The following is a 14,814-nucleotide window of genomic DNA, read 5'->3' as shown; positions in this document are numbered from 1 at the left end:
GTTATTACGGTGCATCATCCCGGACATAATGCAACACCACATGCGAAATTACACAGAAATGCGACGTACGGAAGAATGCGTTTTGGCTGCGAACATCTTCCAAAAAACTTGGCATCTCTTAACCATGGGCAAAAACATCTGGAACCACTTATAAAAACCACCCCGTATCTGCATGAACTTTTTTGAACCCCACTGCTATTCCAAACAACGCGTTTTTCTGGACCATTCCAATTCGCCTCGTAATTGTAGGGGTGCGTCTGCGATATTACATTGACCGCGAAAGCAGCAACGGCAAAAATACACATTCGTGCATCAACACGGGCATGCCCGCAGACGGCGTATAAAATTGCGTGCCGATTACACAAAGAGAACCCAGTGTTTTGACTGCGAACATGAAAAATCAGCCGATTACAACACTCCGTCCGGAGGTCCTGACCTCCTTCACGGAGTAATAAACAATAGCCCTATTTGACATCAAAATCAACAATGTTACATACCAGATTCTTGAATCGCGACGATAAAACGTTGCATGTCTTCTTTCAACAGGAAACTACAATTTTGACTTCAAGGCCGACTACAACTGAGACAACAGTGCGATCAACAATGTTAACTGCACAGAAAACAACATCAGAGCCTACAACTGAGCATACTACTGGCAAAACCACCACGTTACCAACAACAGTAAAAACATCTGAACATTCTACACGTCAAACAACCACAGCAACAACAACCGCTGCAACAACGTCACACACAACTACCATATTTACAGTTACACCGACGAGAGAGGCATCAACTCCTAGCACCACTGCCAAAACCACGACACAAACGACGGAGGTAAAATAATTGAACGACATCAGAACAGTACGAATGTCTTACTGATGACATACAAACCCATGACAGAGTACATATCCTCAACTCAATTACATCGCAATGCACATTATAACAGCAGATTCATACATGCCGACAATAAATGTGTTGGTTCCTTCTTTCAACAGGAAACTACCATTTTGACTTCAAAACCGACCACAGCTGAGACAACGGTACAAACAACAATATTAACAACGCAGAAAACAACACAAGAACCTACAACTGAGCGTACAACCAGCAAAACAACAACGTTACCTACAACAGTTGAAACAACCATGCTAACAACGCAGAAAACAACGCTTAAACCTACAACGGAGCGTACTTCTGGCATGACAACCACGCTACCGATAACACAGAAACCAACGACAGAACCTACAACAGAATATACATCAGCCGCAACAACCTTTGAAACGACCCCACGTACAACCACCAAAGAGCCAACGACTGCACGCACCACCGCCAAAACTACTACAAAAACCACCACCGCCAAAACTACTACAGCAACAACAACAGAGGTAAACTTAGATCCGATCCCCTTTATATACAGCACATATTGTAGTATTTGATACTTTTATTGAAATATATGTTGGCCCCCTACTCGAGCCTTCACAACAGATTGATCTTTAAAAACAGCTTGCAAGCTTACCTCCAACAATTCAAAATTACCATCTTGTTTTTACAAAAATAGAAAACAACCATTTCAACGTCCACACCGGCAACAACAGCTAAGTCAACAATAGCAACAACATTACATACAACACAGAAAACGACTTCAGAACTTACGACAAAACTTAAAACCTTCAAAACAACAACAACACCCACCACAATGCAAACATCAGAACGCTCTACGACACGAACCGCATCCCCAACAACAACTGACACGACACTACGTCCAACCACAGAAGTACCAACTACAAAGACAACCACTGTGCTTAGCACCCAGAAATCACCAGAAACAACTGAGGTATCACTCACCATTTAGTGACAACGCAACACTCACATTTTAATACAAATATGCTCCCTGGCATACCTGACAACCTTTACGTCTAATCGTCCTTTAAACCAAGCTTAAATAACTCTTCAGCATCACGCTAGTTACATAAAGTAGACACTAAAAGTCAATGTATGTAACATCTTTGCTTAAATGTAACAAACAATTTCGACTTTCATACAGAAAACAACGGTTACAACAATACAAACAACACCACTCACAACACAGAAAACATCTTTAGAGACTACAACAGAGCGCACTCTAGGAAAAACAACCACTATCCCCACAACAATACAACCAACCAAACATTCCACAATTCAAACAACATCTCCGACTACAATTAAAGCAACTTCAAGAACAACCACGGGCATTTCGACTGTAAAAGCAACTTCTGCACACACAACTACAAACACTACAATAGAAACTACAAAGGTATAGGGAAGTTTCCGGACTTACAACAATGAAAATGCAATTGTGTACTTACTTTACGATTCCCATATCTATATCTAATTACACTATTATTCTCACAGCTTTAACGTTACCTGTCTACAAATTAAACCATGCAATTAAATGCAACAACATTGTTTTATATACATAGAAAACAACTGTTTCAACGTCGTCACCGGCAACAACTCCTAAGACAACACTGGTTACAACGCTACTTACTACGCAGAAAACAACTTCAGAACCTACAACAAAACTAACTACCTTCAAAACAACTACATCTCCCACAACAATACAAACATCTGCACGTTCTTCGATAAGAACTACATCTCCAACAACAACTAAAACGACGTTACGTCCAACTTCAGAAGTATCAACTACAAAGACAACCACTGTACTTACCACCCAGAAAACAACACCACAAACAACTGAGGTATCACTCATTATTTGAGTGATAACACTCACCTTTTGATGCGAATATGCTCATTCCTTGGCATAACTCTATTGCTTTTCATGTACTCACCCTTGAACCCAATTTTAAATAACTCTTTGGTATCACGATACATACATAAAGTAGGCACAATTGTCAATCTATCTAACTCCATTGTTTTAAGTAAGCAAACGGTTTCGTCTTCCATACAACCGGCAATGGTAACAAGTCTTCTAAGACATTGCTTCCAACCTTACTTACTCAGACGTCAGAGATTACAACTCAAAGACTACAAAGCATAGCACCAACAACACTTAGTGGTAAACACTTAAGGTAGATTGATGATTGATTTACATCGCAATGTACACTGCTACAACAGATTCATAGATGGAGACAATAAAATTTGTCGGTTCCTTTTTTCAACAGGAAACTACCATTTTGACTTCAAAACCGACTACAGCTGAGACCACGGTACAAACAACAATATTAACAACGCAGAAAACAACACAAGAACCCACAACTGAGCGTACAACCAGCAAAACAACCACGTTACCTACAACAGTTGAAACAACCATGCTAACAACGCAGAAAACAACGCTTAAACCTACAACGGAGCGTACTTCTGGCATGACAACCACGCTACCAATAACACAGAAACCAACGTCAGAACCTACAACAGAATATACATCAGCCGCAACAACCTTTGAAACGACCCCACGTACAACCACCAAAGAACCAACGACTGCGCGCACCACCGCAAAAACTACTACAGAAACCACCACCGCCAAAACTACTACAGCAACAACAACAGAGGTAAACTTAGATCTCCTTATACAGCACATGTAGCATTATTCCATACATTCATTAAAATATATATTGTCCCCCTACTATAGCCTTTACAAAAAGTAAATAAAAATTGCATAAACAAGCCCACAGCACCTTCTTACCTTCCAGAATTTTACGTAACGATATCAATTTTCCAAAAATAGAAAACAACTATTTCAACGTCCCCACGGGTAACAACAACTAAGTCAACAATTGCAACAACACTACATACAACACAGAAAACAACTTCAGAACCTACAACAAAACTTACTGCCTTTACATCACCCACAACAATCCAAACATCGCAACGTTCTACAATAAGAAACACATCTCCAACAACAACTAAAACGACACTACGTCCAACAACAGAAGCATCAACTACAAAGACAACCACTGTACTTACCACACAGAAAACAACACCGCAAACAACTAAGGTATCACTCATCATTTCAATGACAATACAACACTCACCATTTTACATAAATATGCTCCTTACTTATACCGTAACCCAAATGCTTTATGTCTTATATATATCAATCGCTCGGGTAACATTGGTCATTTTACAATCTTAATTTGATTTCTGGCATCACGCTACATACGCCACATACATTGAGTAAACACTAAATTCAGTCAATGTAACACCTTTGTTTTGATGTAGCAGACGGTTTCGACTTCCATACAACCAACAACGGTAACAACAATACAAACAACACCACTCACAACACAGAAAACATCTTTAAAGACTACAACAGAGCGCACTCTAGGGAAAACAACAACCATCCCCACAACAATACAAACATCCAAACATTCCACAATTGAAAGAACATCTCCCACGACAACTAATTTTAAAACAACTGCAAGGACAACCACGGACGTTTTGACTGTGAAAACAACTTCTGCACACACAAGTACAAACACTACAATAGAAACAGCAAAGGTATAGGAAAGTTTCCGGACTTACAACAATGCACTTACATACTTCATTTACGATTCCCACATTTATAGTTATTTACACTATTATCTCCACAGCTTCAAATGTTACCTGTCTACAAATTAAACAGTTTAATATATCAAACATGTTTCACACGCATAGAAAACCACTATTTCAACGTCCTCACCGGCAACAACAGCAAAGACAACAATGGTTACAACACTACCTACTACGCAGAAAACAACTTTAGAACCTACAGCAAAACTCACTACCTTCAAAACAACTACGTCACCCACAACAATACAAACATCGGAACGTTCTACGGTACAAACCACATCTCCAACAACAACTAAAACGACACTACGTCTAACCACAGAAGCATCAACTACAAAGACAACCACTGTACTTACCACACAGAAAACAACACCACAAACAACTAAGGTATCACTCATCAGTTCGAAGACAATACAACACTCACTATGTTATATAGATATGCTCCTTACCGATACAATGACTCAAATGCTTTATGTCTTTTAAATGTCACTGGCTCAGGTAACATGGCCATATTACAATCCTAATTTGATTTTTGGTATCAAACTACATACGCCACATTCATTGAGTGAACACTAAATTCAGTCAATGTAACACCTTTGTTTTGATGTAGCAGACGGTGTCGACTTCCATACAACCAACAACGGTAACAACAATACAAACAACACCACACACAACACAGAAAACATCTTCAGAGACTACAACAGAGCGTACTGTCGGAAAAACAACCATTATTCCCACAACAATACAAGCATCCAAACATTCCACAATTGAAAGAACCTCTCCGACGACAACTAATTTTAAGACAACTGCAAGGACAACCACGGACGTTTCGACTGTAATAACAACTTCTGCACACACCAGTACAAACACTACAATAGAAACAACAAAGGTATAGAAAAGTTTCCGGCCTTACAACAATGCACTTATATACTTCATTTACGATTCCCTAATCTATAGTTATGTACACTATTATCTCCACAGCCTCAATGTTATCAACAGTTTAATATATCAAACATGTTTCATACACATAGAAAACAACTATTTCAACGTCCTCACCGGCAACAACAGCAAAGACAACAATGGTTACAACGCTACTTACTACGCAGAAAACAACTTCAGAACCTACAACAAAACTCACTACCTTCAAAACAACTACATCACCCACAACAATACAAACATCGGAACGTTCTACGGTACAAACCACATCTCCAACAACAACTAAAACGACACTACGTCCAACAACAGAAGCATCAACTACAAAGACAACCACTGTACTTACCACACAGAAAACAACACCACAAACAACTGAGGTATCACTCATCATTTCAATGACAATACACCACTCACCATTTTACATAAATATGCTCCTTACTTATACCGTAACTCAAATGCTTTATGTCTTATATGTCTTATGTATATATATCACTGACTCAGGTAACATTGGCCATTTTACAATCTAAATTTAATTTCTGGTATTACACTACATACGCCACATACATTAAGTGAACACTAAATTCAATCGATGTAACACCTTTGTTTTGATGTAGCAGATGGTTTCGACTGCCATACAACCAACAACGGTAACAACAATACAAACACCACCACTCACAACACAGAAAACATCTCTAGAGACTACAACAGAGCGCACTCTAGGGAAAACAACAACCATCCCCACAACAATACAAACATCCAAACATTCCACAATTGAAAGAACATCTCCCACGACAACTAATTTTAAAACAACTGCAAGGACAACCACGGACGTTTCGACTGTGAAAGCAACTTCTGCACACACAAGTACAAACACTACAATAGAAACAGCAAAGGTATAGGAAAGTTTCCGGACTTTCAACAATGCACTTACATACTTCATTTACGATTCCCACATTTATAGTTATTTACACTATTATCTCCACAGCTTCAATGTTACCTGTCTACAAATTAAACAGTTTAATATATCAAACATGTTTCACACGCATAGAAAACCACTATTTCAACGTCCTCACCGGCAACAACAGCAAAGACAACAATGGTTACAACACTACTTACTACGCAGAAAACAACTTCAGAACCTACAACAAAACTCACTACCATCAAAACAACTACATCACCCACAACAATACAAACATCGGAACGTTCTACAGTACAAACCACATCTCCAACAACAACTAAAACGACACTACGTCCAACCACAGAAGCATCAACTGCAAAGACAACCACTGTACTTACCACACAGAAAACAACACCACAAACAACAGAGGTATTACTCATTATTTCAATGACAATACAACACAAACTATTTCATATAAATATGCTTCTTACCGATACCATAACTCAAATGCTTTATGCCTTATACCTATCACTGGCTCAGGTAACATTGGCCATTTTACCATCTTGACTTGATTTTTTGGTATCACACTACATACGCCACATACATTGAGTGAACACTAAATTCAATCGATGTAACACCTTTGTTTTGATATAGCAGACTGTTTCGACTAACATACAACCCACAACGGTAACAACAACACAAACAACACCATTCACTACACAGAAAACATCTTTAGAGACTACAACAGAGCGCACTCTAGGGAAAACAACAACCATCCCCACAACAATACAAACATCCAAACATTCCACAATTGAAAGAACATCTCCGACGACAACTAATTTTAAAACCACTGCGAGGACAACCACGGACGTTTCGACTGTGAAAACAACTTCTGCACACACAAGTACAAACACTACAATAGAAACAGAAAAGGTATAGGAAAGTTTCCGGACTAACAACAATGCACTTATATACTTCATTTACGATTCCCTAATCTATAGTTATGTACACTATTATCTCCACAGCTTCAATGTTACCTGTCTACAAATTAAACAGTTTAATATACCAAACATGTTTCATACACATAGAAAACTACTATTTCAACGTCCTCACCGGCAACAACGGCAAAGACAACAATGGTTACAACGCTACTTACTACGCAGAAAACAACTTCAGAACCTACAACAAAACTCACTACCTTCAAAACAACTACATCACCCACAACAATACAAACATCGGAACGTTCTACGATAAGAACTACATCTCCAACAACAACTAAAACGACACTACGTCCAACAACAGAAACATCAAATACAAAGACAACCACTTTACTTACTACACAGAAAACAACACCACAAACAACTGAGGTATCACTCATTATCTTAATGACAACACTCACCTTTTTATATAAATATGCTCCATACCGATACCATGACTCAAATGCTTTATGTCTTATACCTATCACTGGCTCAGGAAACATTGGTTATTTTACCATCTTTAGTGGATATTTGGTATCATGCTACATACGCCACGTACATTGAGTGGACACTAAATTTAATCGATGTAAAACCTTTGTTTTGATGTAGCAAACGGTTTCGTCTTCAATACAACCAACAACGGTAACAACAATACAAACAACACCACTCACAACACAGAAAACAACTTTAGAGACTACAACAGAGCGCACTCTAGGGAAAACAACAACCATCCCTACAACAATACAAACATCCAAACATTCCACAATTCACACAACATCTCCCACGACAACTAATTTTAAAACAACTGCAAGGACAACCACGGGCGTTTCGACTGTTATAACAACTTCTGCACACACAAGTACAGACACTACAATAGAAACAGCAAAGGTATAGGAATGTTTCCGACTTACAACAATGCACTTATATACTTCATTTACGATTCCCACATCTAGAGTTATAAACACTATTATCTCCACAGCATAAATGTTACCTGTCTACAAATTAAACAGTTAATATATCAAACTTGTTTCATACACATAGAAAACTATTATTTCAACGTCCTCACCGTCAACAACAGCAAAGACAACAATGGCAACAACACTATATACAACACAGAAAACAACTTCAGAACCTACAGCAAAACTCACCACCTTTAAAACAACTACATCACCCACAACAATACAAACATCGGAACGTTCTACGATAAGAACCACATCTCCAACAACAACTAAAACGACACTACGTCCAACAACAGAAGCATCAACTACAAAGACAACCACTGTACTTACCACACAGAAAACAACTCCACAAACAACTAAGGTATCACTCGCCATTTCAAACACAATACACCACTCACTTTGTTATATAAATATGCTCCTTACCAATACCATGACACAAATGCTTTATGTCTTATACCTCTCACTGGCTCAGGTAACATTGGCCATTTTATTATCTTAATTTGATTTTTGGTATCACGCTACATCAGCCACATACATAGAGAGAACACTACATTTAATCATTTTAACACCTTTGTTTTGATGTAGCAGACGGTTCGACCCCATACAACCAACAACGGTAACAACAATACAACAACACCACTCACAACACAGAAAACATCTTTAGAGACTACAACAGAGCGCACTCTAGGGAAAACAACAACTATCCCCACAACAATACAAACATCCAAACATTCCACAATTCAAACAACATCTCCCACTACAATTAAAGCAACTACAGCAACAACCACGGGCGTTTCAACTGTTTAAAACAACTTCTACACACACAAGCACAGACACTACAATAGAAACAGCAAAGGTACAGGAATGTTTCCGAACTTACAACAATGCACTTATATACTTCATTTACGATTCCCAAATCTATAGATATTTACACTATTATCTCCACAGTTTCAATGTTACCTGTCTACAAATTAAACAGTTTAATATATCAAACATGCTTCATACACATAGAAAACAACTATTTCAACGTCCTCACCGGCAACAACAGCTAAGACAACAATGGCAACAATACTACATACAACACAGAAAACATCTTTAGAACCTACAACAAAACTCACTACCTTCAAAACAACTACATCACCCACAACAATACAAACATCGGAACGTTCTACGGTACAAACCACATCCCCAACAACAACTGAAACGACATTACGTCCAACATTAGACTTATCAACTGCAAAGACAACCACTGTGCTTACCACACAGAAAAGACCAGAAAGAACTGAGGTACCAATCATCATTCCAATGACAATACAACACATTTTATACGAAAATACTTCTACAATAAAACACAATGCATTTATACAATCAATATATGATTGCCACATGCAGAAGTGATGAAACTACTAGTATCATGCCCACAGCTTCAACGTTACCTGACTACGACTGAAACTATTGAATGTAACACTATCCTTTCATACACATAGAAAACATCTATTTCAACATCCTCACCGGCAACAACAGCTAAGACAACAATGGCAACAACACTACATACAACACAGAAAACAACTTCGGAACCTACAACAAAACTCACCACCTTCAAAGCAACTACATCACCCACAACAATAGCAACATCTGAACGTTCACGATACGCACCACATCCCCCAACAACAACTAAACGACAACACTTCCAACGACAGAAGTATCAACTGCAAAGAAACAACTCTACACACAACTGAGGTATCACGTAGCTTGCACTTAACTGCACAAATGTCACCTTTCTATACAACTATGCTCCTCATTATAGTTGACAACTGAGTATGAAAGACCGCAAGTTCCCAACTTTGCCAGTGCTTACCTTCCATACCCTGCAAGTCAGTCCATAAACAAAACTAATGACAAATAACTTCCTTTTGGTTTCCCCACAGCGAACAACATTGTTGACAACAGAGGAAACATCCCCAGAACCTACAACAGAGCGAACAACAGAAGAGACAACATGGATTACAACTGCTGAACCAACCACAACTACGTCTTCAACTACAACTCGTTCAACTCTGGCAACAACTACAGAAGAAGAGGTACATGCATTGAAGTTGTTTAAAGCTTTGACTCACACTCAAGGCAATAATCTTAGATTATGATATATTAGATCGTAATATCAATCAAATATTATTAGTAACCGATAATGGGTAACAAAGTAAATACATGAGTGTTAGTTGCACTGAAAATGGTAAATCTCTTGTAATGAAGATTTTATGCTTGAAGTGTTTTTCATGACCAAGTGCCGTTTTTTCAATTAGGTGACATATGCTGCGCCTACTACAGTTGAACCAACAGAAGGTCCTATACCAACTACTGACGTCATGGAAACGACAGAAGCTACAACAACAGCAGAAACTGAAACCGAATCTTCGACGTCAACTACTACAACTAAACGAACAACAAAGTCAACGACTGTTTTAACGACTCCAACAAAACCAGACGAATACACCAAGCCCCCAACAACAACCCAAAAAGCCAGTTCTGTGGCGCCTGGTAGGTCCACTCAGACAGTCACAACAGCTGCATCAGCCACATCCATATCTACTTCATCTGCTACAACAGCCGAATTAGCCACGACCGATATATTGATGCCAACAGAGACACGTTCATATACTACAGTAGAAACAACTACATCTGCAGAACTAGTCACTACAAGACCAACCGGTAAATTGTCCACAGCTGCAACATCAGCTCAAACAGAAGAAAGCACCACCACAGGTAAAATTAGTGTAAAAATCATTTAATCAACAACTTTATCAGGTTGTTGGATTCTTACACAATCGGATACGAAAGGATACAAATCGGATACAAATTTAATGCCAGTAAGGAATCTGTGATTAAGTTAGGATAACTCATAATATTGGGGCATATATATCGACTAACAGATAACTTCAGATTAAGATATAATGTTGGACAAATCCAAAGTTCTATTCATATCTAAGATATCTAAAGTTGGTAATTACATTACAGATAATTACATATATAAGTGAATCCATTAATACAGAGCTACACTCTCATTACCTGTAGAAAAATCTACATTGGCACCAACATCAGCCACAAAGACAGTTGAACTAACACCGACAACATCACAGAAGATATCTACAGATATACAAACAACAAAATCAATACAATCAACCATATTGTCAAGTACAGTGGAAAGTACGAGAAATCCGATGACGACCACGATAACACAGAAGACACCATCCAGTACACAGGCAACTACACAATTAAAATCAACCATCTTGTCAAGTACAGCAGAAAGAACTACATCAGGAACAACAGCAAACACAACAATAATAAGCGCACCAAAAACAACTACAATCACGCAGCCAACTACATCAATAAAATCATCAACCGTGACAAGTACAGTAGAAAAAACTACATCAGCAACATCATCACCAAAAATGACACCAACAGGATCACAGAAAACATCTACAAACACACAGACATCAAGTCAGACGACAGTCTCATCAAGTACGATAGAAAGAACCACATTGATACCAATAACGACAACGGAATTTGAATCAACAATAACAAATTCACTAGGAACAACGAAAACAACAATACGTCAGGTAATGATACATCTGAACATAGTTCTCTTCCACTGTCTCTCTCGAGCTATATATCCCACACGTCTTTATTTATTGTCACTAAAAGTTAGTATCTAAGCAGCAAAGACGGACAAAATCGCTACAGTACTGTAGTTATAGCCTTCTCATGCAAATGACACGCATCTATTTCACTGTCTAGTTGCTAGGCTTTAGAGAAATAAGCTAATACACATTGTTTTACACATGCTTTTTATCGTTAGCAGTAACTGCATCAGCACCAACAACAACTGAACCGACACTACCAACGACTACAAGTACACAAACGACAGAATCGACAGACTTGTCAAGTACAGTTCTAACGACTACATTGACACCAACACCGGTCACAAAAACAGCCGAACTAACACCAACAACATCGCAGGGAACAAATACAAGCACACAGACAACAAAACCGATAAAGTCGACAGACTTGACAAGTACAGTACGAACAACTACATTGACACCAACGACTGCAACAAAAACAACTGAACTAATCCCGACAACGACACAGATGAAAATCACAAGCACACAGACAACAAAACCTATTAGATCGACAGCCGAGTCAAGTACAGTACTAATGCCTACAATGGCGACAACAACAGCAACGAAAACAACTGACATGGCAACTAAACTAACCCCATCAAAACCTACGAACACACAGACAAAAACGATGAAATCCACAGACGTTTCAAGTACATTACTAACGACTACAAACACAAACACAACGACAGCACCCCCAAAAAAGACAACAACATTGTCAAGCACTATAGACAAAACAATATTTGCACCAACGACTGCTAGAAAAACTGTTAAAGTGACCCCGACAGAAATGTCACAGAACACGGTTACAAGCCTAGACATAACAACACCTATAACAGTTTTTACAGGTACAACACTTACAACAACATTGGCACCACCAACAACTAAAGCAACTAAAGTAACACTTACAACGTCAGAGAGAAAACCAACAAGCACACAGGGAACAAAACTAATAACATCAACTATTCTGTTGAGCACAGCAAAAACAACTACATCAATACCCAAAGCAGAAACAACAACAAAGGAGGAGTCTAGCTCTACAAGGTTGCGGACAACAAAGCCGATTCAAACAACTGCCCTGTCAAGCACAGAAAGGGGGAAAGAGACAACATCTGCAAGAATGACTACCGAATCTACATCGGCAATACCACCAGCGACAACAACGCAATTCCAAGGTAAAGTTGCTTTAATTTGTATAGTGGATTAACAAACAAGATAACACTTCCATACTTATTGATTGTTTAGTTGTTTGGTTGGTGTGTTTGATGGTTAGCTGGTTGGTCAGTTAGTTATAAAGCCGAACGATATCTAAATTCTCAAGAATGAGATAAATAAGATAGAAACTGTCAAATCATTAGGAACAAGTTCGCAAGCTCCTGGCTTTAGAACTCTTTTTGCACCAGGGACCGGAAAATTTAAACATTCTATAGTTCCTATGTATAAGGCATGTCTCTCTTTATCATTTTCTAAAATTTATTAAAGCACATAAAAGAAAATACAAGACATCGAACATAAAAAAATTACCAAAGATATAATGCTACATAAAGATAACACAGAAATGTACAGAAAAAACAATACAAAGCAGCCATATTGGGGACAAATTAGATATAACTAATTGCGCTGTCCCACCCCCCATTCCCGTGACATTTCAAGAAGGACTCAAGTGCAAAATGCTAAATGTAAATCAAGAGGACACGAAACGCTTACTTTTAGTAATGAAATCTTGGGTAAGACACATAATTTCACATTTTCTTTGTCATTGTCTATCCGCTATCTCTTAAAATACTAAGAACATACGTATATTTAGTTTCACACATAATTTTCTTTATCATCAGCAACAAGCACAGAAGCAACAACAACACCTGAACTGACCCTTCCAACAACTTCACAAAGAAAATTTACAAGCACACAGACAACAAAACCAATAACGTCCACAGTTTTGTCAAGTACAGTACTAACGACCACATTGGCACCAACAACGGCCACAAAAACAACTGAACTAACAACTGAACTAACCCCATCAAAACCTACAAGCACACAGACAACAAAATTTAAAGCGTCAACAGAATTGTCGAGTACAGTACTAAAGACTACATCGGTACCAAAAACGTCCACAGTTTTCTCAAGTACAGTGCAGACTACTACATTGGTCCCAACAACAACCACAAGAACAACTGGAATAACCCCAACAACTTTACAGGGAAAATTTACAAGCACACAAACATCAAAACCAAAAACATCTACAGTTATGTCAAGTACAGCCCAAACAACAGGAACAGCAGAAATAACCGCAACAACTTCACAGAGAAAACATACAAGTACAATGACGACAAAACCGATAGAGTCAACAGTATTGTCAAGTATAGCCCAAACATCTACATTGGCACCAACAACAGCAACCAAAACAGCTGAACTAACCCCAACAACTTCACAGAGAAAACGTACAAGCACACAGACAACAAAACCAATAACGTCCACAGTTTTGTCAAGTACAGTACTAACGACCACGTTGGCACCAACAACGGCCACAAAAACAAGCGAACTAACACCAACAACGTCACCCAGAATATTTACAACCACACAAACAAGACCCATAACGTCAACAGTTTTGTCAAGTACAGTACTAACGACCACATTGGCACCAGCAACAGCCACAGGAACAACTGAACTAACCCCAACAACTTCACAGAGAAACCTAACAAGTCCACTAACAACAAAACCGATAAGATCGACAGCATTGTCAAGTACAGAAATTGCGAGTACATTGGCAGCAACAACAGCAACAGCTGAAATAACTCCAACGACTTTACCAAGAAAACTTACAAGCACAC

The 14,814-nt window shown here is 38.5% G+C and overlaps 2 protein-coding genes across 2 annotated transcripts in view; both read left to right on the top strand.

Annotated features, from left to right (window-relative positions):
- The first annotated feature begins 467 nt into the window (after window positions 1-467).
- On the top strand, window positions 468-6,382 carry LOC109461768 (mucin-5AC-like). The gene is made up of 9 exons (XM_019758161.1): window positions 468-834; window positions 996-1,382; window positions 2,457-2,735; window positions 3,159-3,545; window positions 3,722-3,991; window positions 4,651-4,929; window positions 5,153-5,431; window positions 5,574-5,852; window positions 6,093-6,382. The coding sequence occupies exons 1-9, from the start codon at window positions 487-489 to the stop codon at window positions 6,372-6,374; spliced, it is 2,790 nt and encodes a 929-aa protein (XP_019613720.1). The 5' UTR covers window positions 468-486; the 3' UTR covers window positions 6,375-6,382.
- Window positions 6,383-9,945: 3,563 nt separating this feature from the next.
- LOC109461752 (mucin-5AC-like) overlaps window positions 9,946-14,814 on the top strand; it is a 5,114-nt gene continuing 245 nt past the window's right edge. Inside the window, exons 1-5 of the mRNA XM_019758143.1 lie at window positions 9,946-10,049; window positions 10,238-10,391; window positions 10,611-11,072; window positions 12,964-13,158; window positions 13,819-14,808. Coding sequence (XP_019613702.1) covers window positions 10,676-11,072; window positions 12,964-13,158; window positions 13,819-14,808 — 1,582 coding nt within the window. The 5' untranslated portion in view covers window positions 9,946-10,049; window positions 10,238-10,391; window positions 10,611-10,675. The remainder of the gene's footprint in view (window positions 10,050-10,237; window positions 10,392-10,610; window positions 11,073-12,963; window positions 13,159-13,818; window positions 14,809-14,814) is intronic.

This window comes from Branchiostoma belcheri, unplaced genomic scaffold, assembly GCF_001625305.1.
Source record: "Branchiostoma belcheri isolate BF01 breed outbred unplaced genomic scaffold, Haploidv18h27 scaffold96, whole genome shotgun sequence".
Classification (NCBI taxonomy): Eukaryota; Metazoa; Chordata; class Leptocardii; order Amphioxiformes; family Branchiostomatidae; genus Branchiostoma; species Branchiostoma belcheri.
This window is presented reverse-complemented; position numbering and strand designations above follow the sequence as displayed.

Bases quoted from the DNA above. Each gene is read 5' to 3' on its own strand.
- LOC109461768 (XM_019758161.1), top strand. From the start codon at position 487: ATGTTACATACCAGATTCTTGAATCGCGACGATAAAACGTTGCATGTC. The intron at 3,546-3,721 runs GTAAACTTAGAT...TTCCAAAAATAG, and splicing joins CTACAGCAACAACAACAGAG to AAAACAACTATTTCAACGTC. The intron at 5,853-6,092 runs GTATCACTCATC...TTGATGTAGCAG, and splicing joins CAACACCACAAACAACTGAG to ATGGTTTCGACTGCCATACA.